The sequence below is a fragment of the Brassica rapa genome, chromosome A09, assembly GCF_000309985.2.
Source record: "Brassica rapa cultivar Chiifu-401-42 chromosome A09, CAAS_Brap_v3.01, whole genome shotgun sequence".
NCBI lineage: Eukaryota > Viridiplantae > Streptophyta > Magnoliopsida > Brassicales > Brassicaceae > Brassica > Brassica rapa.
Genome location: NC_024803.2, coordinates 22533572 through 22558483, shown reverse-complemented (window position 1 = coordinate 22558483; position 24912 = coordinate 22533572). Strand labels below are relative to the sequence as shown.

At 44.3% G+C, this 24912-nt stretch overlaps 1 protein-coding gene and 1 long non-coding RNA gene across 2 annotated transcripts; one reads left to right on the top strand and one right to left on the bottom strand.

Moving 5' to 3' along the window:
- The first annotated feature begins 216 nt into the window (after positions 1-216).
- Positions 217-2267, top strand: LOC117127764. The gene is made up of 3 exons (XM_033278416.1): positions 217-308; positions 1186-1575; positions 1664-2267. Exons 1-3 carry the CDS (start codon positions 217-219, stop codon positions 2265-2267), a joined length of 1086 nt encoding a protein of 361 aa, XP_033134307.1.
- An 11505-nt stretch (positions 2268-13772) lies between these two features.
- Positions 13773-24706, bottom strand: LOC117128160. Its single transcript, XR_004451357.1, has 2 exons — positions 14122-24706; positions 13773-14043 (listed from the first exon to the last, which is right to left on the bottom strand). It is a non-coding gene; the product is annotated as an uncharacterized LOC117128160 (long non-coding RNA).
- Positions 24707-24912: the final 206 nt, after the last annotated feature.

The window sequence follows — 24912 nt, the reverse complement described above, 5'->3', positions numbered from 1 at the left end:
AACCCCCCTCGGAAGAGAGCTCCCAGCAGGCACCAGACGAAGATAGGGGACCTCCAAACCCATTTGCTCCAGTGGATGAAGGCGACCACATGCTTCATGGAGGCGCTGAAAACCTCCATCAATAGAAGATAGTGGCCCCCGAACGTCAACAAGACAGAGATCTGCAAGGGCTGGGGCATGAAACAGCTCCGAAACGAGGTCCGTAGATTCAAAAAGATGCAGAACCCTGCAGAGGATGAAGGAACCCTCAAGCGAAGACATTCGTCTCAAAAGCAAGTCAAACCACACAGGTCACGCAGCAATAAGAGGTAAAACATGGCCTAACCACCGGGGTATCTCGCAAGCTGATATCTTGTACGGTCTCCGGACCATGATTTCTATATAATTATTATATCTTTTATTTAAGCATTATGTTTTTCTACTCATATATACGCTGAAAGTCTACGGACATAGGCTATATAATAAAATAGCTCCGACTATAAGAGAGAGTACGAATACCATAATAATTAAAGGGGCAAACGAGCTGGATCATGTCAAAGAGACCTCCTATCCTGGCCAACCCTCAACGATAAGTGGCACGACCACACAGAAACAAAATGGGTATGAGACATAAGGTAGGAATGGGTCTGCGCAAGCCCGAGTATGCCGTCAATACTACCAAAAACCCCTGTATAGCCTCAGGCATATCGGGGTCCCAAACTAAAATACCAAAAAAGAGAAAGGAACCTGTATTAAAACGCTACGTGCTAAATTAACACAGGGGACACAAGGTATAATTGCCACTAAACAAGTGCAAAAGTCCGGGAGCACCTTAATAATATCATGTTTCTCCAGACGTGGAAAACAGCGTAAGTTTGGCACTTGGGTTTTCACCCACACCAGCACCCTCTAAGACTAATAGTGGCTTTCTGCAGAAAGCAGAGTGCAGCACGGGAACTTTATAGTGACCAGCCACGAGCGGTAGAAAGCGATACCCAATATGTACCGAGAGTGGCCACACCTAGGGTGGTAGAATGCGGTCCCTTTAAAACTTAATTCCGGGTTCTGAGAAAGAACTCCGGGCTCAGATAGGCTTTAGGGCCAAGAACCTACATGTTAAAAGGACTTTAGGGTCCAAGGACCATGAGTCTAAAACAAGACCTCAGGGTCAGGAACCTATCGTTTCCCTTTATAACTTAATTCCAGGTTCCCTGAATGCAGCATCCCTACCGCAATCTCTGCCTTCAAGAGAGGCCTACTTTCAGACAGAAGGCTCTACAAAGAGCTAACTATGTACCGTTACAAAACCATGGAGGATGTGCTATCCCGAGCGTGGGCACAGGGTAAGTGGGAAGAGGACGTCGCTAGCCGCGCCAAGGTCAACCCAAACAGGATCAGAGGTCCACCCGATCAGACCGGGGAGACCGAGAAGAAAGATCCTCCCAAAGGGATCCAAGGACTCCAGAAGCAGGAACCGGGGCAGGTTCCAATACCGGCCACTAGAAAAAGAAGAAGGGATGACTGTGTCTACCTGGCCCGATATATCCCATCTCTCAATATCCACTCCAGAGCTAGTCAACACGCTGAGGCAGATCGGTCAACAGGTCAAGTGGCCCCCAAAGATGAAAGCACCTGACTCATTCTGGAACCCGTGACTCTTGTGCGACTTCCATCGCGATCACAGCCACAAAACTGAAGACTGTGTCGCACTGAAGATCAACGAACTGCTCCAAAAGGGGCATCTCCGAGAATTCCTTTCAAAGAAAGCCAAGGCTCATCTTAGCAAAGAAGTATCATGGAAATCCAAAGGAGACGCACCAAGCTCACCACCTCGCCAGGATCGGGTGATTCATGTCATCTCAGGAGGCTCTGAAGTAAGTGGCGTGAGCCATACAGCTGCGAAGAAGAGCACCCGTAATGCTAAACACAGCCTGGAGACTGCTCAACCTAAACGCCTACGTCTAGGTACCTACGAGATAAGCTTCACAGCCAAGGAGCAAGAGAAGATATTAGCTCTCCATCATGACGCTCTAGTTGTCTCTCTCACCATAGCGAACTGTTTGGTGAAAAGAATACTAGTAGACAACGGGTCCTCCAGCAATATCATCTTCCTGACGGCGTACCAAGACCTGGGGTTAGACAAGAATACCCTGACGCGCAAAGTAACTCCACTCATAACGACGAGGTCAAGCAAACCGCTGGGGAGGTTGTTCTACCAGTATATGCTGAAGGGATCTACCTATCTACCAAATACCTGGTTGTGGACTGCCAATCGGCAAACAACATGATCTTAGGACGATCCTGGATTCACGACATGGGAGCAGTCCCCTCAACCCTCAATCAAATAGTGAAGTTCCCTACGCCCTGGGGCATCAGAGCAATCCGAGGAGACCAGGAGAATTCTAGGTCCTGCTACCATACCACCTTAAAGGGGAAGACCAAAGTCTTATAGCAATTACAGAGTAGACCTCAGATCCCGCGGAATCGGGAATCAGGGGTCAACAATAAGGGAAATCCAGGAACCTTCCGCAAGGTCCGGACCCTATATCCAAAAACCTCCCAGAGAGCTTACGTCGACCGCTTCGCATGGTCTCCCCTAAGAACCTTCAAGGCTACACATCCTCGCAAAATCTGGTCCCTGCAGTACCCTCGTCCTCTGCCTCACATAGACAAGATAACCAGAAACTTCAACAGTTATCAACCGGCGGTCTCGCAGATAAACGAGTGGGGCAAGAACACCTCGACGAAACCCCCTCGGAAGAGAGCTCCCAGCAGGCACCAGACAGAGATATGGGACCTCCAAACCCATTTGCTCCAGTGGATGAAGGCGACCACATGCTTCATGGAGGCGCTGACAACCTCCATCGATAGGAGATAGTGGCCCCCGAACGTCAACAAGACAGAGATCTTCAAGGGCTGGGGCATGAAACAGCTCCCAAACGAGGTCCCTAGATTCAAAAAAATGCAGAACCCTGCAGAGGATGAAGGAACCCTCCAGAGAAGACATTCGTCTCAAAAGTAAGTCAAACCCCACGTGTTACGCAGCAATAAGAGGTAAAACATGGCCTAACCACCGGGGTATTGTGGGAACCGAAATTCACACTGTCGATTTCCGTTTAAATAAGGAAACTAGGAAAACCCTAATTTCCCAGAGGACCCGGATATCTGTTAATTACCACACGTCAAGCAATCAGAACACGAGAATAACAACGATAAAAATAAGAAATCGAAAGGAGAGCAAAGTAGATCTTATTCCGAATCTGCGTATGAGCGTTACAACAAGGTATAAGCCTGGGCTCGAGAGCTGTCGGCGAGATTCCTAGTTCTAGCAACCCTAAGACGGCTAAACCTAATTGAGTCGCAGCTCGAAATAACAAAAACGGAAAATTGCCTAAATTGCTCTAAATGCTAAGTTTGCTCTGAAAAAATTCCTCCCTCTTGCTCCTCGCCTAGGACTCCTTATATACTAGCTCCAAGGTCGGTTTACGCTTTTACTCTTCTGCCCTTAAGCCGTCATAGCATAAAAATGGAGATATTCCATTTTTCCCGATCTTCACAATTATCTTCAAAACTTCCGTATTTATCCGCGGAAACTTGACATTTATCCTTCCTCGTGGGCCAAGCGTGAACCACGCTGTGGTTTACGGGCTTTTGGTTAGAAAAATCGTAGGATGGGCCTCGAGTCGTGTTTTAGGTCCCTTTGGGCCGTCTTCCGACTCGACACGTTTACTACGAGTTTTCCGCGGTTTCTAATCCGCGAAGTTTGAACGACGAATTAGAATAGCGGGAAACATGGACTGAGCTTGCTACGGTCTTCGGGAGATAGCATTCGAAGGTTTGACGAGAATGCAAGGACTGGTGTCGTATCGATGTTCGGAAAGGTTCAATCGCTACACAGCGACCGAACTTTGGCTCGAGCCCGGTCGCTACGTAGCGACCGTGCGAGACGAGTGCTCGGTCGCTACGTAGCGATCGAGCTTTGGCTTGAGCTCGGTCGCTACGTAGTCGCTACGTAGCGACCGAGCGGGACAATCACTCGGTCGCTACGTAGCGACCAAGCTTGGCTGAGCTCGGTCGCTACGTAGCGACCGAGCGGGACGATCGCTCGGTCGCTTTGTAGCGACCGAGCTTTGGCTCGAGCTCGGTCGCTACATAGCGACCGAGCGGGACGATTGCTCGGTCGCTACGCAGCGATCTGTTTCGAGCTTTTCGTCGGACATCTCGATTCTTTCTTCCGTAAAACGTTTTCGTAAGAAAGAGTCTATTCCGAAAAATACTCTTCGGAGAAATTCTTATTTTCTTCCTCAGACGTTTTGAATGTTAAATTTGTCGTAACCGTTTTTGACCCCAACAGTTAGCCCCCCAGCCCGTTAGAGTTGTGACTCTAGCGGGCGGATAGATGACTTTGACAAGGTTAAGTGTATTGGACGAAATTTACATTTAAAATTCCGCGGAAAAAAGTTGTCGAGACGACATTCCGAACCCATACTTCTATAAGTAGTGAGCTCTTGTCATTCATTTTCTTCACACCTTCCCTCCTTCATTCCTTCAAAAACCTCTCTAGTTTCATAATTTTCCTTTCAACATGTCTTCCTCCCAAGGTGATAAGAAGGATTCCGACGTCGAGATGGGTGAGGCCACTTCTCCGGCTCCGGTTCCAACTTCTCCGGCGGAAGTGCCGGCTTGTGTTGCCGGTCATCTTTCTTTCCGAGAGAAACTAGTTCGTCGCCAAGCCGAGAAAGGATTGGCTCAAACTGGCTCCGAGTTTCCGTCTTCTTCCGCGCAGGTCGTTGCCCCGTGTCATGGGACCGACGTTGCGGCTCTTCTCCCGCAAGCCCTACCTGCGGGATCTTCCACGACTCCGATCCTCGTTGAGGACAAAGAGAAAGCCGATGACTCTATGCCTCCGCCTCCAGCCAGAAAATAAATCGTTCTGGCATTGCGTGCTCCTAGCGCTGTCCTGGCTACTCAGCCTAAGAGTCGGAAGAGGAAGCTTGCCAAGAGTGGTGACGGGGAGACTTCGCAGCGAGGTGGGTCGAGCCTAGCATCGGGACTTCGCGGAAAGGTTTGTTTCTTGTTTGAATTCTCGATCGTCTTTCGTGCATTCTTTTCACGGACTTAGTCTTAAGAATTTTTACCGTTCGCAGTTCATATCGTTGATCGATGGGATGATCAGCGAATGTGGTTCTGAGACCAGTCGCCTTTCCGGGGAGTTTGTGGAGCTTCAGGGCAGATGGTCCGAAACCGAGGCTATGTTGACGGCTGTCGAGGACTCTCACTCTGCGAAAGTGTCGAAGCTCGAGGTTGCAATAGGAGAGCTTGAGAGGGACCTTGGGAAGACGGCGAGTTCCTTGCTTAAGGAAAAGAAGGCCAGGAAGGCCAAATCCTCGGAGGTGCACCGACTCCAGCGTCAGATCGAGAGTGACGCGGGACTAGCGCGCCGCGGGATCCAAGAGGCTACGGATGCTCTTCGTGCGGAGTTTCAAGCTCGCTTGGCGAAGATTTCTGCTTCCCTGGGTTCCCTTGAGTGTATCCGGAGCAGGGATTTCGCTTTGGCGACGATTGAGGGCGGGATGGCCGTAGTTCGGTTGTTCCAAAGTGAGACTCCCTTGACCTTGGAGGCCGAAGAGGCCCGGCTGTCCGGCTGCAAGGGAGATATGGCGGCCGAGGATGGAGATTTCGGTCTCATCCTGGCCGACCTGAAATCCTCGTGCTTCCTTCCGGCGTGTTCAGAAGACCCAGAGGGGAAAGACCCGATGGTCGGAGAGAACGGAAGCGACGCGGCTCCAGGCTCGGACGAGGCAGCGGGTGAAGAGGGGGCGTAAGTTCTGAGGGTGACTTGGGTTAGATCTCTTGCGAGAGATTTTTTTTTATGTTTTTATGTTTCGGCCTTGAATGGCCTTGTTTGTATTTCGGGACTGGCCGTGTGTGGCTTTGAATCCCTGCCGGTCCGCGGCTTTCTTTTTATGGTACGATAATCGGATAACGTTTTTTTTTATGAATTTGTGAATAGCGGGGAAGAAGGTGATGAGTTGTCGTCTCATATCCTTCTTCGATTGTGAAATGTTTTAAGTCCGCAAAAAGTTCTCGGCTTATACGACTTGTTTGATACGAATCGAGCATCTCTCCGGAGACCGAAAGTGCTAGACCAAAATTTCGGATTTCTTTTATAGCGCTATTATCCTTGTGTCGGATGTAAGAGAGTCATCTCCGTGAGATGGCTATGTCTGTTTAGGACGTTTGTGAGTTCGATGTGATCAGCATCGAACTTGGTAGTGCGTGCCATTATTTTGATTATTTTGCGCAAAATAAGCATTAGTGTGTGCATATATATGTCTTTTTGTGACGGAGGTTTTGTTTGCTCGGAAGGAATAAACTTTGAGGCACCAATTGCGACGTCTCGCGATGCTAAAGATTGCTTTTCCCAAGCGGCCGACTAATTTCTGAAGACCTCGTTCTGATTTTACGGGTGAGGATGTTTTGATTAGTCGAAAACACCTAGAGCGTGGTAAGAAGTTTTTTCGATTTTTTGGGAGTATACGAGTATACGTACCCACTCCCCCCCTTTTTTAATGAGGGGGGACAGCTGAATTTGCCTTCCGACAAACTGCCTACGTACTCCTTGCGGAGATCAAGCCGTCTCGTAGTTCAGTGATTGCGAGTTGGTTTAGTGATAGTATTTTTTGAGATGCATTGCATTCCGGGTTCTAGGGATTTTTATGCCCTGCATGTTGGCTATTTCGTAAGAACCTGGTCGGATGACTTTTTCGATTTTATAGGGACCTTCCCAGTTTGCTCCGAGTTTTCCCGCGTTTCGTTCAGCGGTGTTTTGGAAGACTTTGCGAAGGACCAGATCTCCCTGATTGAACCTACGATTCCGTACGTTGGAATTATAGTATCTCGCAGCGGCGTGCTGGTAGTTTTGAATTCGGATGAGCGCTCGATCCCGGCGTTCGTTAATGAGGTCGAGATCGTCCAAGAGCATAGCATTGTTGAGTTCCTCTCGTTCGGGTAAGAACCTTCTTCGAACACCGGGAAATTCTACTTCTGCGGGAATCATGCATTCCGTGCCGTATACCAGGGCGAAGGGAGTTTCTCCCGTTGCTCGCCTTGGGGTGGTACGGTGAGACCAGAGGACTCCCTCGAGTTCGTCGGCCCATCTACCTTTTTTGGCCTCCAAGCGTTTCTTTAGACCGTCGAGAATGGTCTTGTTGATTGTTTCAGCCTGTCCGTTGAACTGCGGATATCTGGAAGTTGACTTGTTGAGTCGTATCTTCCACTTTTTGCAGAATGCCTCGAATCGGGTGGAAATGAATTGAGACCCGTTATCGGTTACGATTTCGTAAGGAACTCCATGCCTACAGATGATGTTTCTCCATACGAAATTCTCGACTTGGACGTCTTTTATACTTGCATACGAGTCCGCCTCTATCCATTTTGAGAAAAAATCGGTAAGGACTAGAAGGAAACGCTTTTGCTTTGAATTATGCAGAGGTCCGACAATATCCATGGCCCAGCGCATAAAGGAATAAGGCGATGTGATGGAGGAAAGAACTTCGGCCGGTTGTCGGATAGTTGGCGCATGCCTTTGGCATTTTTCGCATTTTCGTGCGAATTTCTCGCAATCTCCGATCATTGTTGGCCAATAGTATCCGTGGCGTTTGATTTTCACGGCTAGTGATCTTCCGCCGGAATGGTTGCCGCATGAGCCGGAATGTATTTCCTCCATTACTTTCCTCGCCTTTTCTCCTTCCAGGCACGTCAGGAGTGGTCCGGAGAATCTCCATTTGTAGATTTCGCCGTCCACTGTTACGTAGCGTGCGGCCTGTGTTCGGATCTTGCGAGCTGCCCATTTTTCGGCGGGTAGTTGCCCGTCGATAATGTAGTCTCGAATCGTCTGAAGCCACGGGGTATCACAGCCGTAATCAGATTGCTCCGATGGTGGTGGTATCGTAATTTCTTCTTCCTCGTCGTCTTGACCCTCTATGAGATTGACAACGACTGGCGGTCCGATACTCGGATGTTCGATGAATTCGACCGGAATTACCCTTTTGAGTCCTGGATCGGAACTTGATGCTAAGGCCGCGAGGGCGTCCGCCTGGACATTCTCGGAACGGGGGATCCGGGTAAGGGCGAAACAGTCAAAGTCTTGAGCTAGACCTTGGACCAGTTTGAGGTACGCGTCCATCCGTTCGTCTCTGGCTTCATACTCTCCGCTGAATTGACTGGCCACTAACTGGGAGTCGCAGTAGGCGTGGAGATTACATATTTTTAAGCCGTGAGCCAAACGTAGACCTGCGATTAATGCTTCGTACTCGGCCTCGTTGTTTGAGGCATGGAATTCCAGACTGAACGATTGTTCCAAGATCTCGCTCGTTGGAGATGTGAGACGGATCCCGATACCCGATCCTTGCTTGGATGAGGATCCATCGACGTGGAGGAGCCAGGTGGAATTTGGTTCCTCATTGGTTATTGCCCCTGTTGGAAGTTCGACCAAGAAGTCTGCGAGCACTTGTGATTTTGCGCTCGTCCTTGGTCGGTATTCGATGTCATACTCGCTCAACTCGACCGCCCACTTAGCCAATCAACCTGATTGACTTGGGCTATGCAAAATTGTCCGTAAGGGAAAAGTCGTGAGGATGACAATCGTGTGGGATTGGAAATATGGTCTTAGTTTTCGGGCCGATGTTACGACCGCGCATGCCAATTTTTCCATCAACGGATACCTAGATTCGGCATCCAGCAAGGTTTTGCTTATGTAGAAAATAGGTTTCTGCTCTCCGCGTTCTTCCCTGATCAGGACTCCGCTTACGGCCGTTGCCGACACCGCGATGTATAAGAATAAAGGCTCCCCTTCCACGGGTTTTGCGAGGACTGGAGGAGTAGCTAAATAACGCTTCAGCTGTTGGAAGGCGTTTTCGCACTCTTCCGACCATTCGAATTTTTTATTTCCTCGCAGGACGTCGTAGAAGGGCAGGCACTTATCTGTTGATCGTGAAATAAATCGGTTAAGTGCTGCGATTCTGCCGGTCAGTCTTTGTACCTTTCGCTTGTTCTTTGGTGAAGCCATCTCGATTAGTGCGTTGATCTGTTTTGGATTTGCTTCGATGCCGCGGTTGGTAACCAAGTAGCCGAGGAATTCTCCTGATGCCACGGCGAATCTACATTTTGTCGGGTTGAGCTTCATGTTATGGGAGTTTAGTTGTGCAAAGCATTCTTCGAGATGTGACACGTGATCTCTTGCTTTGAGGGATTTGACGAGCATGTCGTCGATATAAACTTCCATCGTTTTTCCGAGTTGTTTGGAGAACATTCGGTTCACGAGTCGTTGGTAAGTTGCTCCAGCGTTTTTGAGGCCGAAGGGCATTACCTTATAGCAATAGGTTCCGCGATCGGTAATGAACGCAGTCTTCTCACGATCGTCGGGATTCATCCTAATTTGATTATAGCCTGAGAAAGCATCCATGAAGGATAAGAGTTCGTTGCCCGCTGTTGCTTCTACCAATCGATCGATATGTGGTAGAGGGAAGCTATCCTTTGGACATGCCTTGTTTAGGTCGGTAAAATCTACGCAAACTCGCCACTTCCCGTTTTTCTTTTTGACTACTACGGGGTTGGCGAGCCAGTCCGGGTATCTTACTTCCGTTATCGACCCAACTTTAAGCAATTTTTCGACCTCATCGTTTACTGCGGCAGCACGTTCGGGTCCTAGCTTCCGTCTTTTCTGTTTGACGGGTTTGAATGTTGGGTCGATGTTCAGCTCGTGACATGTTATGTTAATGTCGATTCCCGGCATATCTTCCGCAGCCCATGCGAAAGTATTAAGGTTCTTTTTAAGACAGGTTATGAGTTCTGTCCTTAAAGGCTCGTTGAGATTGGCTCCAATCTCGACGCAGCGTTCAGGGAAGGCTTCGTCGAGACAGATCGTTACCACGGGTTCACATGTTGGCTCGCGTTTTTCATCTAGAGCTGCGATGCTGCGAGACTGCCAGAAGAATTCCGCTGAATCCTGACTTTGCGTATCTTTGCTGGAGGTCTTTTTCTCCGCTTTCTTAGGAGTAACTTTGAGGATCGGTCTCTTTCGTTTTAGTTCCGCGGCAAAACAAACCTGCGAAACTCTTGGATTTCCCCAGATTACCTCGACTCCGTTAGGGGTCGGGAACTTGAGACAAAGATGGTAGGTTGATGGGATTGCGCGCATGGTGTTCAGCCATGGCGTCCTCATGATAACATTGTAAGATGCGGGGCGGTCAACGACTAGAAACTCTGTGATGTTCGTCACGGTTCCGGCTTTGACAGCGAGTCTAATCGATCCATAGGCCATGGTCGTTTCCCCCGAAAGTCCTAGCAGTGGGCTTGGGTATTTCGCGATCTCGGATTGACTGATCCCCATCTTTTCAAGAGTGTCTTTGAAGATGGTCTCGGCTGAGCTTCCGGTATCGATTAGTACTCTAGCGACATCGATATTTCGAATCGTCAACTCGATAACAAGGAGATCGTTTCGAGGTTTTGCTCGATCGATCGTTTCTCCCCCCTTGAATGAGATGACATTCGCGCACGTCGAATCTCGCATGTCGTTCCTGATTGTTGAGTGGCTTTTGCGGGTTAGATTGATCCGTAAGTATCCCCTCCTTCTAGCGCCAAACTGTGGGAACCGAAATTCACACTGTCGATTTCCGTTTAAATAAGGAAACTAGGAAAACCCTAATTTCCCAGAGGACCCGGATATCTGTTAATTACCACACGTCAAGCAATCAGAACACGAGAATAACAACGATAAAAATAAGAAATCGAAAGGAGAGCAAAGTAGATCTTATTCCGAATCTGCGTATGAGCGTTACAACAAGGTATAAGCCTGGGCTCGAGAGCTGTCGGCGAGATTCCTAGTTCTAGCAACCCTAAGACGGCTAAACCTAATTGAGTCGCAGCTCGAAATAACAAAAACGGAAAATTGCCTAAATTGCTCTAAGTGCTAAGTTTGCTCTGAAAAAAGTCCTCCCTCTTGCTCCTCGCCTAGGACTCCTTATATACTAGCTCCAAGGTCGGTTTACGCTTTTACTCTTCTGCCCTTAAGCCGTCATAGCATAAAAATGGAGATATTCCATTTTTCCCGATCTTCACAATTATCTTCAAAACTTCCGTATTTATCCGCGAAAACTTGACATTTATCCTTTCTCGTGGGCCAAGCGTGAACCACGCTGTGGTTTACAGGCTTTTGGTTAGGAAAATCGTAGGATGGGCCTCGAGTCGTGTTTTAGGTCCCTTTGGGCCGTCTTCCGACTCGACACGTTTACTACGAGTTTTCCGCGGTTTCTAATCCGCGAAGTTTGATCGACGAATTAGAATAGCGGGAAACATGTACTGAGCTTGCTACGGTCTTCGGGAGATAGCATTCGAAGGTTTGACGAGAATGCAAGGACTGGTGTCGTATCGATGTTCGGAAAGGTTCAATCGCTACACAGCGACCGAACTTTGGCTCGAGCCCGGTCGCTACGTAGCGTTCGAGCGAGACGAGTGCTCGGTCGCTATGTAGCGACTGAGCTTTGGCTTGAGCTCGGTCGCTACGTAGCGACCGAGCGGGACGATCGCTCGGTCGCTATGTAGCGACCGAGCTTGGCTGAGCTCGGTCGCTACGTAGCGACCGAGCGGGATGATCGCTCGGTCGCTACGTAGCGACCGAGCTTGGCTGAGCTTGGTCGCTACATAGCGACCGAGCGGGACGATCGCTCGGTCGCTACGTAGCGACCGAGCGGGACGATCGCTCGGTCGCTACGTAGCGACCTGTTTTGAGCTTTTCGTCGGACATCTCGATTCTTTCTTCCGTAAAGCTTTTTCGTAAGAAAGAGTCTATTCCGAAAAATACTCTTCGGAGAAATTCTTATTTTCTTCCTCGGACGTTTTGAATGTTAAATTTGTCGTAACCATTTTTTACCCCAACAGGTATCTCGCAAGCTGATATCTTGTACGGTCTCCGGACTATGATTTCTATATTATTATTATATCTTTTATTTAAGCATTATGTTTTTCTACTCATATGTACGCTGAAAGTCTACGGACATAGCCTATATAATAAAATAGTTCCGACTATAAGAGAAAGTACAAATACCATAATACTTAAAGGGGCAAACGAGCTGGATCATGTCAAAGAGACCTCCGATCCTGGCCAACCCTCAACGATAAGTGGCACGACCACACAAAAACAAAATGGGTATGAGACATAAGGTAGGAATGGGTCTGCGCAAGCCCGAGTATGCCGTCAATACTACCTAAAACCCCTGTATAGCCTCAGGCATATCGGGGTCCCAAACTAAAATACCAAAAAAGTGAAAGGTACCTGTATTAAAACGCTACGTGCTAAATTAATACAGGGGACACGAGGTATAATTGCCACTTAGCAAGTGCAAAAGTCCGGGAGCACCTTATTAATATCATGTTTCTCCTGACGTGGAAAACAGCGTAAGTTTGGCACTTGGGTTTTCACCCACACCAGCACCCTCTAAGACTAATAGTGGCTTTCTGCAGAAAGTAGAGTGCAGCACGGGAACTCGATAGTGACCAGCCACGAGCGGTAGAAAGCGATACCCAACATGTACCGAGAGTGGCCACACCTAGGGTGGTAGAATGCGGTCCCTTTAAAACTTAATTCCGTGTTCTGAGAAAGAACTCTGGGCTCAGATAGGCTTTAGGGCCAAGAACCTACGGGTTAAAAGGACCTCAGGGTCCAAGGACCATGAGTCTAAAACAAGACCTCAGGGTCAGGAACCTATCGTTTCCCTTTATAACTTAATTCCGGGTTCCCTGAATGCAGCATCCCTATCGCAATCTCTGCCTTCAAGAGAGGTCTACTTTCAGACGGGAGGCTCTACAAAGAGCTAACTATGTACCCTTGCAAAACCATGGAGGATGTGCTATCCCGAGCGTGGGCACAGGTGAAGTGGGAAGAGGACGTCGCTAGCCGCGCCAAGGCTCAACCCAGACAGGATCAGAGGTCCACCTTAAAGGGGAAGACCAAAGTCTTATAGCAATTACAGAGTAGAACTCAGATCCCGCGGAATCGGGAATCAGGGGTCAACAATAAGGGAAATCCAGGAACCTTCCGCAAGGTCCGGACCCTATATCCAAAAACCTCCCAGAGAGCTTACGTCGACCGCTTCGCATGGTCTCCCCTAAGAACCTTCAAGGCTACACATCCTCGGAAAATCTGGTCCCCGCAGAACCTCGTCCTCTGCCACACATAGACAAGATAACCAGAAACTTCAACAGTTATCAACCGGCGGTCTCGCAGATAAACGAGTGGGGCAAGAACACCTCGACGAAACCCCCTCGGAAGAGAGCTCCCAGCAGGCACCAGACAGAGATAGGGGACCTCCAAACCCATTTGCTCCAGTGGATGAAGGAGACCACATGCTTCATGGAGGCGCTGACAACCTCCATCGATAGGAGATAGTGGCCCCCGAACGTCAACAAGACAGAGATCTTCAAGGGCTGGGGCATGAAACAGCTCCCAAACGAGGTCCCTAGATTCAAAAAAATGCAGAACCCTGCAGAGGATGAAGGAACCCTCCAGAGAAGACATTCGTCTCAAAAGCAAGTCAAACCCCACGGGTTACGCAGCAATAAGAGGTAAAACATGGCCTAACCACCGGGGTATCTCGCAAGCTGATATCTTGTACGGTCTCCGGACTATGATTTCTATATAACTAGGATAAGACCTGCGCCTTGCGCAGGATGAGTTTATATAAAAGTTATTTATATATCCAAATGAACTTGTACATAGGGATAGTTAATGTGCATTCTGAATTAAAAAAAATTCCATTATATAAATGTACGTTCTCACGTTTACAAAGTCCCACATAGCAAGAATTAATATTAAATGTTGTAACTTTATATGAAAAAATCACATATTTTATATCTTTTTCACATCACATACTTTTAGATTTAGAACTTTAATTATGTCCACTAACCGGTACAGATATTTTAATTATGTCAATTAACCGGTGCAGAAAAGATCAGATTCGTCGATAGTTTCTTCACCGATGAGATTAGCTTTAGGAGAGAGATGACCTACAGATTCAAAGCTCACCTAGTTATTCTGTGCAAGTAATGGACTTCACTGGTTAATCTGAGGACATAATTAGTTACCTCTTCGAAAATAGCTTGGAGACTGAATGGTTCATTTTTCCAAAAGCAAAATATCCAAAACATCGCTGATGAGTGTAGCCACAAGACAAAGATATACCTCCGGGAGTTACTGCTGCTTCTAAGTCCTGAGTATTATGAGCTTGATAGAATTACTTTTCAAAGTTCATAGTTACTACTGCTGCTACCAAGTCCATCTTTTTTATAGAGAATGTGACTCTTTTACCTACAAACACAAAAAAATGCATAACTCTGTCTAATGGATTCAAAGCTTATGCCTTTGACAAAACACATATCAACATTCATACACATACATGAGGACTGTTCAGCACAATCTAATTTTTTTTACACAAATATGGTGCATTCTACGGACACTCAAAATACAGATAAATATTCATAAGCAAGTTAATATTTTCCCAAATCGTTTCAACAGTTTGAACATATATCGAAAAGCATGGAAGATCTTGATTCTTAGCTTAAAAAAAAAAAAGATTTACCAAGTGATTAGCAATCCCACAAACAAAGATCAAGCTTGCACATCGAGCATCAATACAAATGATCCTTCCCTCTCCCCAACCATCTCTCCCTTTACATGCACCTCTCCCACTCCTCGCACCTCCATTAGACCCACAGGCCACAACATGTCAAGGCCCTCAAATCTCTCAACATCCCCACCGTCCCCTGCGACCACCGTCCCTCCTCCAAACCCCTACCACCGTCATAACCTGTGACGCCGGCTCCGAGTTCCGCCTCGTCACCTCCATCTCCTTCACAAACCGCTCCTCTGCTCTCTCCATCTCCACAACATTCAGAACTCTCTCTCCACATCTCTCGTCTCCCTCTCTTTCCTCAACTGCCTTTCTCTCTGCCCACCACATCGCCTCTCTAATTCACTGCATTCATTCTCCGCCGCAACTCCCTCTCGGAAACCTAATGCGTCTCTCTCTTTGTTAATACTTTTTTAGACTTTGTTTATAGTAAGGTGTTAATCATATAACAAAAGTCTTCCTAACTTGATGTATGAATTAATACGACGTTCCCTAGCAAATTGAAATTGGACTAACTACTTTTTCAATCGATTCTAGTCATGCCACATCAGTAAAATTAAGTTCTAATTAAACGCCACCTCAGCAAGTCTAAAATGTAATTAATACAAAATTAAGGTTACATCTTTTTAAATGATTCTCAATTAATATATAAGGGATTATTATATCTTTTATTTAAGCATTATGTTTTTCTACTCATATGTACGCTGAAAGTCTACAGACATAGCCTATATAATAAAATAGTTCCGACTATAAGAGAAAGTACAAATACCATAATACTTAAAGGGGCAAACGAGCTGGATCATGTCAAAGAGACCTCCGATCCTGGCCAACCCTCAACGATAAGTGGCACGACCACACAAAAACAAAATGGGTATGAGACATAAGGTAGGAATGGGTCTGCGCAAGCCCGAGTATGCCGTCAATACTACCTAAAACCCCTGTATAGCCTCAGGCATATCGGGGTCCCAAACTAAAATACCAAAAAAGTGAAAGGTACCTGTATTAAAACGCTACGTGCTAAATTAATACAGGGGACACGAGGTATAATTGCCACTGAGAAAGTGCAAAAGTCCGGGAGCACCTTAATAATATCATGTTTCTCCTGACGTGGAAAACAGCGTAAGTTTGGCATTTGGGTTTTCACCCACACCAGCACCCTCTAAGACTAATAGTGGCTTTCTGCAGAAAGCAGAGTGCAGCACGGGAACTCGATAGTGACCAGCCACGAGCGGTAGAAAGCGATACCCAACATGTACCGAGAGTGGCCACACCTAGGGTGGTAGAATGCGGTCCCTTTAAAACTTAATTCCGGGTTCTGAGAAAGAACTCCAGGCTCAGATAAGCTTTAGGGCCAAGAACCTACGGGTTAAAAGGACCTCAGGGTCCAAGGACCATGAGTCTAAAACAAGACCTCAGGGTCAGGAACCTATCGTTTCCCTTTATAGCTTAATTTCGGGTTCCCTGAATGCAGCATCCCTATTGCAATCTCTGCCTTCAAGAGAGGCCTACTTTCAGACGGGGGGCTCTGATATCTTGCATGTTTACATGTTTTTAGCCTTCATATCTTGTACATTTTGATCATATAGATTAGGAATTAAGCATCTTTAGAGTCTATGTTGCATGCATTGTCCTTATTAGGTGTTGGAGAGTGCTATGGAGTGATTGGAGATGTTTGGGAGCATTGTGATTCAAAAAAGAAGTAGAAAAGGATCATTGGGTGAATAGAGGAGCTGGAGCGACCTACTGGAGCGAGGTCATGCACCCGCTCTGGATAAGTAAAGTGTAGAGCGACCCACGGGAGCGAGGTATGACACTCGCTCTGTACTAGAGCGACCTCTCGCACCGGGGTAGTGCACCCGCTCCGAGCTCAACATGTCGTCGACAACTTTCCAGATGTGGAGCGACGTCTCGCAACGGGGTGACTAACCCGCTCCATATGTGGAGCGACCTGGTGCAGCGAGGCCATGACCCCGCGCGCGATTTGAAGAAGTGGAGGTGATCTTTGGAGCGACCTACGGGAGCGAGGTCATGCACCCGCTCCGAGCATTCTTTATCTTAGTCGAATTTTAATGTTTTAAAAGGGCTTTTTAGACTTTTTAATGGAAACCATTAGGTTTTCCAAAGACATATAAATACTCTTGTAATCCTAAAGTTAGGATCTTATCTTGTTTTCTATCTAATCAAAAGCCACTTTTGGGTGAAAGATCTAATCTTGATCATAATTTCTTATCTTTGCTTGATTATCTTGTTCTCTAATCATGTTTAACCTTGAATCATCCATGGTTTTGGGGTTATTCATGTCTATTAGTGAGTAGACTAATCTTGGATAACTTAAAATTCTAAGTTTATGGATCAAGTCTTACTCGCAGCAAGATTAAGCAAGCAGGAACTGGGGGGGGGGGGGGGGGGGGTTTCATTTATTACAATAAGCTTTATGAGAATTGGTGTTTTATGTGGTTCTAAGAGTATAAGGGAGGTAGTTCTTACATTGTCTCTTTGGTGTTCTATTAAGCATTGGAATAAAATTGTTATTTTGGTTTCATGGTGCTCCGGCTTTTTAAAGGTTCTTATATCATATCTTGGTGATGGCACTATGACTTTAGCAAGGAAGCATGGGAACGCTTGGGTGGGTTATATATATCTCAAATTTCATTTGTTGTCTTATAGTGTCTTTAGTTTATGAACATTTGATGGAGGAGATAAATGTAAACAAAGCTTGGATTGTGGTTCATTATTTGAACGTGTATACGTCCTTGTACTTAGTTGGCAGGAATGGGAAAGCATTGTGAAACCATGGTTTGGGCTACTTAGGATACAGAGAAGTGTCGTGAGGGGAGCTTTATGGAGATTAGGGAAATTATTTGGGTTTAATAACCTAGGCGTTATATGGAGATTAATATTTTTAAACCAAGTTCTCAATATGGTGATTGGCAAGAAATATAAATTGGACTCATCAGATCATAAGGGTTCATCAGATCACAAGAGTATCACTACTACTTACTATGTTTTTATTTTTAGGGAAGTTTACTCAAATATACAATATTTTAGGACAATTGACTAGAACTATACAGATCTTTTTTTATTACTGGCATTTTTTAAATACCAAGAGTGCCCTTTTTTTTACGATCAGAAAAAACGTATTTACAAGAATGCCATTACTTTTTACTGCCATGTAAGCAAAAATCGGTTCTGTGTTTACATTAAGTCAGCCGTAAATCACTACATACATAGTTACAGCTGATTTATTTCTACGTGTCCGCTGAATTAATAAACATGGCTGACTTAAGAGGAAACGACTGATTTAAGAACATAAGTCAGCCGCCCGGTACGGCTGATTTACAGAAATGTGGCTGATTTATGGGATAACGGCTGACTTACAGATACAAGTTACGGTTGACTTATATATCGGCGGTTTGATTGCTGAAATATTCGGCTGAGTTGTAGTTAAGACACGACAGAGTTATGTTTCCACAGCTGGGTTAACGAATATCGACTAGCTGAGTTATTTAGTTTACAGCTGACTAATGGGATGTTGTTACGGCTGAGTTTATGTTTAATCAGCCGTAATAGGATGGATTAACATTAAACTCAGCTTCTTTACGGCTGACTTTTTAGCGAAAGATTAACTACTAGAATAGCATTCGTTTGATGGCTGATTTATGTGACGATATGGCTGATTTATGGTTACGGCTGATTTCGGATCAAAAGATTAAATACTGAACTCTACCCCGGTTTGGCTGACTTACATTGTACACGAGGGCTGATTTACGTAGGCTGAATTATATATTAGTTTGCCGGCTGATTAACTGATTTTCCATGTCATCCGCCATGTCATCAACTCAGATTTGCCATGTCACTGCTAACGAACTACTTTACAACTATGCTTGTGTGTGTTCATCTTTTTCTTTATCTTCTTTATCGATCAATCTATATTCTTCATCAAAACGCTCCATTTCGTTTAAAGAGAAAACATCGACATGTTAGCTCACAAAAGTTAAAATCGTGAGGCTCGTTCCAAAAACCCCCAAATTTGAAAATTAGGGTTCTTCAGAAGAGAGGATTAACTATAAGTCTCTTTTGTCAAATCCGAGATCATATACTGTTTTTGTTATACCTGATCATTTTGTGTGTTTTGCCTTGGAATAGTTTCAATCATTTTTGTGTGTTGTGAAGTAGAATTCGATGGATCTAGGGCGTGGAATCCCAGGGAGGTGCGACTGTTGAGCTGCTACTGTTGTGTTAACGTCAAATACCGCATGCAATCCGGGAAGAAGGTTTTATCGTTGTGGAGCAATTTCGGGTGAAAAATCTAAGATACGAACAAGGAATCCGCCATGTCATCAACTCGGATTTGCCATGTCATCACTAACAAACGAAATTTACAACTTGGGTTATGAGTCTGTTCATGTTCTTCTGCATGTTTTTTATCTATCGTTTTCATCTTTCTCAGTTGGTTATGGATCCGGTAGTTATTGTTTCCGGTAACTGGATTAAGAAAAACGGATATGTATTCAACATTGACAGAAGAGGGTGTAGAGTTCTTCATTTAGATGAGAAAACAACACATGAAGATTTCGCAAAGACTGTTCTCGATGATTACGGAATGAATGATTTGAGGGATCATATTCAGCTTAGCTACATGTTCTCGAATATTGCATTGAAAACAATGGCGCACGATACTCCACCAGTTTACGTGTCCAATATTCGACAATTGCAAGGTTTTCTAAGCCTAAATATAATCGAACAACTACGTCTCTGTGTGGAGATTACGAAGAACAGAGCAAGAGAGAAGAGTAAAACATTTTTCAGCTTTAGCTCAGAAATAGAAGCTTCAGTAGTTGAGTCCAAAGACGAAAAATTACAGTGGGAGTTACAATGGTTGCAGTTTGGAGAAGGAACAAGAGGACAATGAGAATGACTTCTCTAGTAATGTGGAAGGAGAAAAACACGACGTAGTCGGAGAAGATGAAATAGGAAAAGAAAACGAAGAAGATGATGAATTTGAAAGCCGATTTGATATGTTCGACGATTCGGACGGTGCGTCATCTGAAGATGATAACTTCAGCTCATACGGTGAGTCTCCTACGAAAAACAAAGATTCACCAGCGCTACCTCCTAAAAAAGATATCTGAACTTCTCGATGAGCAGATCTAAAGGGAATCTGGAGGTTCTAAGGTTGGAGATGTCGTCGATAGACATTGCGGTAGGTCAACGATACGAGAGTAAAGACGATTTGGAGAGACGACTGAAACTTCTTACAGTGAGGCATCAATTTAATTTTGATGTAGAAACATCAACCCCGACATCATACGTTGTTAAGTGCTGGGTTGATGGATGTCTATGGAGAGTTCGTGCTTCTACCCAAGGAGAATCTCCGGCGTTTTATGTTCGTATTTATGATTCGAAGCATACATGTTCCTGCACGGAGCGTTCTAATCGATCTCGACAAGCAACACCATATATTTTAGGAGAGTTGTACAAGAACTTTCTCGGCGACGTTGGTCTGGCTGTTCGCCCTACGAGCGTCGAAATAGCTATCACTAAGCAGTTTGGTATAAAGGTTATTAATTTGTTGTGGCTAAGTTATTTTAACGATACGGCTGAGTAATATCAAATGTAGCGGCTGACATATTCGTACAATACGTCTGGGTTACTATAATGTTAGATGCGGCTGAGTTATAGTAAAGATAGGGCTGAGTTATTTTTACGTTGTGGCTGTCTTATGAATTTGATGCGGCTGAGTTATGAGGATCGTTTTTTCATGTGAACAGATGGATTATTGAAAATCACACCAGACGCTGAAATTCGCAAGGGAAATCGATGAGGGAACACCTGAGTGTGGGTTTGAAAGCTTGCCTTCTTACTTATACATGATATGAATGGCGAATCCGAGTACATTTATGTGTCTTCAAATCGATGAGCTTGGAAGATTCATGTATGTGTTTCTTGCCTTTGGTGCGAGCGTAAAAGGGTTTCCTTTCATGCGCAAAGTTGTTGTAGTCTACGTACATTTCTCAATGGTAAATACAAAGGGACGCTACTCACATCACTAGCTCAGGATGGTAACTTTCAGATTTTTCCAATAGCCTTTGCAGTCGTTGACACAGAAAATTATGATTCGTGGCATTGGTTTTTTACGCAATTAAAACTTCTGATTCCTGACGACGAGGGTCTTGCGATTATCTCGGATAGGCATAACTCGATAGGGAAAGCAATTAGAAATGTGTATCCATTAGCTGCTCAAGGAATATGCACCTACCATTTATATAAGAACATATTGGAACGGTACAAAGGAAAAGATGCATTCCGTCTGGTGAAGAAAGCGGCGAGATGTTTTAGGATGTCTGACTTTACTACGATTTTCGAGGAGATTGAAGTGATTAATCCTGCACTCCACGGCTACCTCCAAAGAGCTGATGTACGACTGTGGACGCGAGTTCTTTTCCCGGGCGAGAGGTACAATTTGATGACTACAAACATAGTGGAATCAATGAACAGAGCATTGTCGAATTCTAGTGGTCTAAACATTGTTTGAATATTAGAATCGATACGGGTTATGATGACAAGATGGTTTGCTGAACGGAGAGAGGATGCTTATGCGTGGTGTCGAGACACTACTACATGTAAGTCAGTCGTAACAGTAAAAATATGTCTGTTTTTAAAATTACAAAAATTCGTAAGTCAGCCTTTGTAGTTCTTAAATCAGCTGTAATATGTAATAAGTCAGTCGTTTCATATTTATTTATTTTTTGTTAATAGGGTCGTGTAACTGCCGCCAGATATTTGACAGTTCAAAGGATTGATGATCATCACACTGAAGTTAAATATGGATCTTCTAGCGAGTCTATGAATGTTGTTAATTTGGTAGAGCGAAAGTGCACAAGTCGGTGTTTCGAACGCGAGAAATTACCATGTATACACGCAATCGCAGCTGCAGAGTACAACAATGTTTGTCGTATATCCCTGTGCAGTCCTTACTATAACAGTGCATATTTGGTGAGCGCATACGCTGAACCGGTCATACCGGCTGACTCAGCGCAACCTGTTCCAGAAATCATGGCTAACCAACTGTGCTTGCCCCCGTCTATTCGTCAACAGCTTTAGAAGTTGCACTTCAAAACAAATGTCCTAGGAAAGAACACACATGTTCTCGATGTAGACAGAGTGGACATAATGCGAAAACTTGTCCAATGTAAGCAAGTGTTGTAGGGATTTTCATCTTTTTGTATTACCTTTGTGTTTTTTTTTTAAATATTTTTGGTATTACGGCTGGATTAGGGATTTTCATGTTTTGTATTACGGCTGTGTTTTTTTTTTCATGTAAATGTATTACGGCTGGATTAGGGATTTTCATGTTTTTGGTCACTTACGGCTGGGTTTTTGTTTTCAAACGGCTGATTTATTGAATGAATTTGTATTACGGCTGGGTTATGGAATAACTTCCCGCCCAAAATAAGAAATGTCGCGATTTGAAAACTGTTTTACTGTCAAGAAATACGGCACTTCTCGAACAGTTATATGTTCAACTCTACATCTTTTTACATAATTGCTCTCTCTCTCTCTAAATCAATTTTGCAGTAAATGAAATATTTCCCTCTTCTTGAATTGCCTGAAGAAATTCAGGCGTTAGTGGTTGAGCGTGTGGCCCGTAACTCCTTCCAAGATCTATATTGCCTCAAAGCATCGTCCAAGTCGATGAAGGCGTTAGCAGAGCGGCTTGGTGTATACCATTTTTAAGATGTGTTATCCGTTCCCTGGGGACTCAATATGTCTTCTTCGTTGTTCAAATCTTGCTACGCTGAAGGAAATCCAAACACACTTTCTATAAAGGGTGTACAGTTCTTCTTCTCATTCGGCCTTATAGAAGAAGGGCTTTCTCTCATAAAGCGTGCAGCAGATGCATGATATGAGCGTGCTGTGTATACACACACAATGACTCGAGCAATATTTTGTTGTGATGGGCAGTATTTTGCTGGTATTCCAAGAGAATCAGTTCAGAGGATAGGGAAACTAGTGTGATCTGTGAAATGGGGATGGAGTTTGTGGCACTCTGACGAGTTCCGCCAAAATAGGGTCGTGTTCGTTTCAGCTTATGTTCCGTCGTTCTACAGATGCCAATGTGCAACACATGTGGAGAGACAATGTCTCTGCTTGTGGCACATTGATATGACTAAGGATGACAACATGTGTGAGCGCTGTTTCTGGATCAAAGAGATTGGCACGTTTTTACGTGATTTTGAACCGATAAGCGTTATTAGGGACACAAGGAATTGGTAAAAATGTAATCTATCGGAATCTAATCTTTTTAAGTTCTTTGCTATGCCATTATGTATGTCTGACTACAAATTAATGTAATGAAGGCTTAGTTATTGTTTCTTTTGGCTGATTTATAGTTTAATTACGGCTGAGTTACTTTTTTTTATCACGACTGAGTTATTGTTTTCAAGCACACACATCATGCAAACATCAACAAACATCATGCATAGTTAATAACAGCGTTATTAATTATGGCTGAGTTATTGTTTTATAACGGCTGATTTATTGTTTCTTTTGGCTGATTTTTAGTTGAATTAGAGCTCAGTTTATGTTTAATTATGGCTGAATTATCATTACTTTAATTAGGATAAGTTTTGGTCACATAATATGAAGTCATATTAGCATTAAACACCAGGCGAAAAGAGGTTAATTTACGTGCATTGTAAAACGTTCAGATTTCTTAATTTACGTGCAGATATGTAAAACATCAATTAAATACTTAGTCCAATCAAGCAAGCGGAGGGAATAATAATTAGCCTCGATATTCTCATATTGTTGGTGGAGTTAAAGTATAAATCGTCTTGATATTATAAAGACATCGATATTTTCCACACGTGCCACCATTAATCGACAACTCAGTCCAATCAAGCAAGTGGAAATGTCCCATTAATAATGAAAGTGGGCGAGTGAGTTACTTTATACGTTTTGGCTGAGTTAGCTTAAAGTGGGTGTGTGACACCCCCGATCGTAGATAACCGTAAATGACACGGTCGATGTTCCTCGATGGTCTATCCGAAGTTCTCAGAATACCTCCGATCACCTTAGACTAACAACCAAAGAACACCAACGCTCCTATCGAATATCACTCTAAGCTTTTCAACCCGAAAAAGAAATATCCGATAGTTAGTTCGTCCGGACAAAGACTAATATCATATGGAACCTATACTTTAAAAACAATCTTTATATATATCATTTAAAAGCATCTTACAAAATTTGTTATAATTTAACTTCGAGGTTTTTGGTCTGCAAATCTTATACATAAGATATATCAAAATGACTTTGCAAGGATAATAAAACTACCGCTGGCTAATGATGTTCCTTCCCGTCCTAGAGTAAGGTCTCCCGTCTACTGGTTACCTGCATCACAAATGAGTCATTAGTAACTAGTTTATTCAGTGAGCCTAGTCCTGCACCCCAACATATATTAGTAATATCTCGAACAATCAACTCCATTTGTATGCAGTGGAAATATATTCCATAACTAATAAGAATGCATATATAAAGCCTATCATTCCATCGATGTGAATTTTATCTTAAACATCATCTCCACAACACCCGCCATACACTCATACTTATATTATATATATATATATATATATATATATATATATATATATATAAACTAAACCCGTAAAACCACCAAGTGTACCGAGCCTAGAGGGGAAATAAATATAACCATCATCTCCATTAGATATTCCAAGATCAAAAATCAAACGCTGCATGCAGTTACACGGCCTCCAGGGTGCGACCCCATCATCATGTCTTCGTGACCTTGGTCCATATCGCAGGAACAATTCATGGTAATACGGGAACTTCGGGAGAGTGAGTATACAATAAGACTTCACATGATCTATACTCATATATTTAATAATATAATATATTAGTTATTGAGTACAAGTACTAAGGTTCGGAATAAACCTCTACGATCATTCATAAATATTTATTAAGTGTTTACACTAAGTAAACACCCCACCAATTAAACATTGATCAAGAGACAAAGCCTATCAATCATCTACAATCAGTACGTTCAATCAAGAAATATTTATTCACAACTCATCATTCATCTATCTAGACTCAACTTTGATTCCATGAGATTGGCTAGGGAAGACTAGACTCGAGCTCAACTAATAGCACTCCATTTCACTCCTGATTCAGAATGTGTGGATACAAGATCAGTCAGGTCGATTCCAACAGAAACTCTACTCGGCTT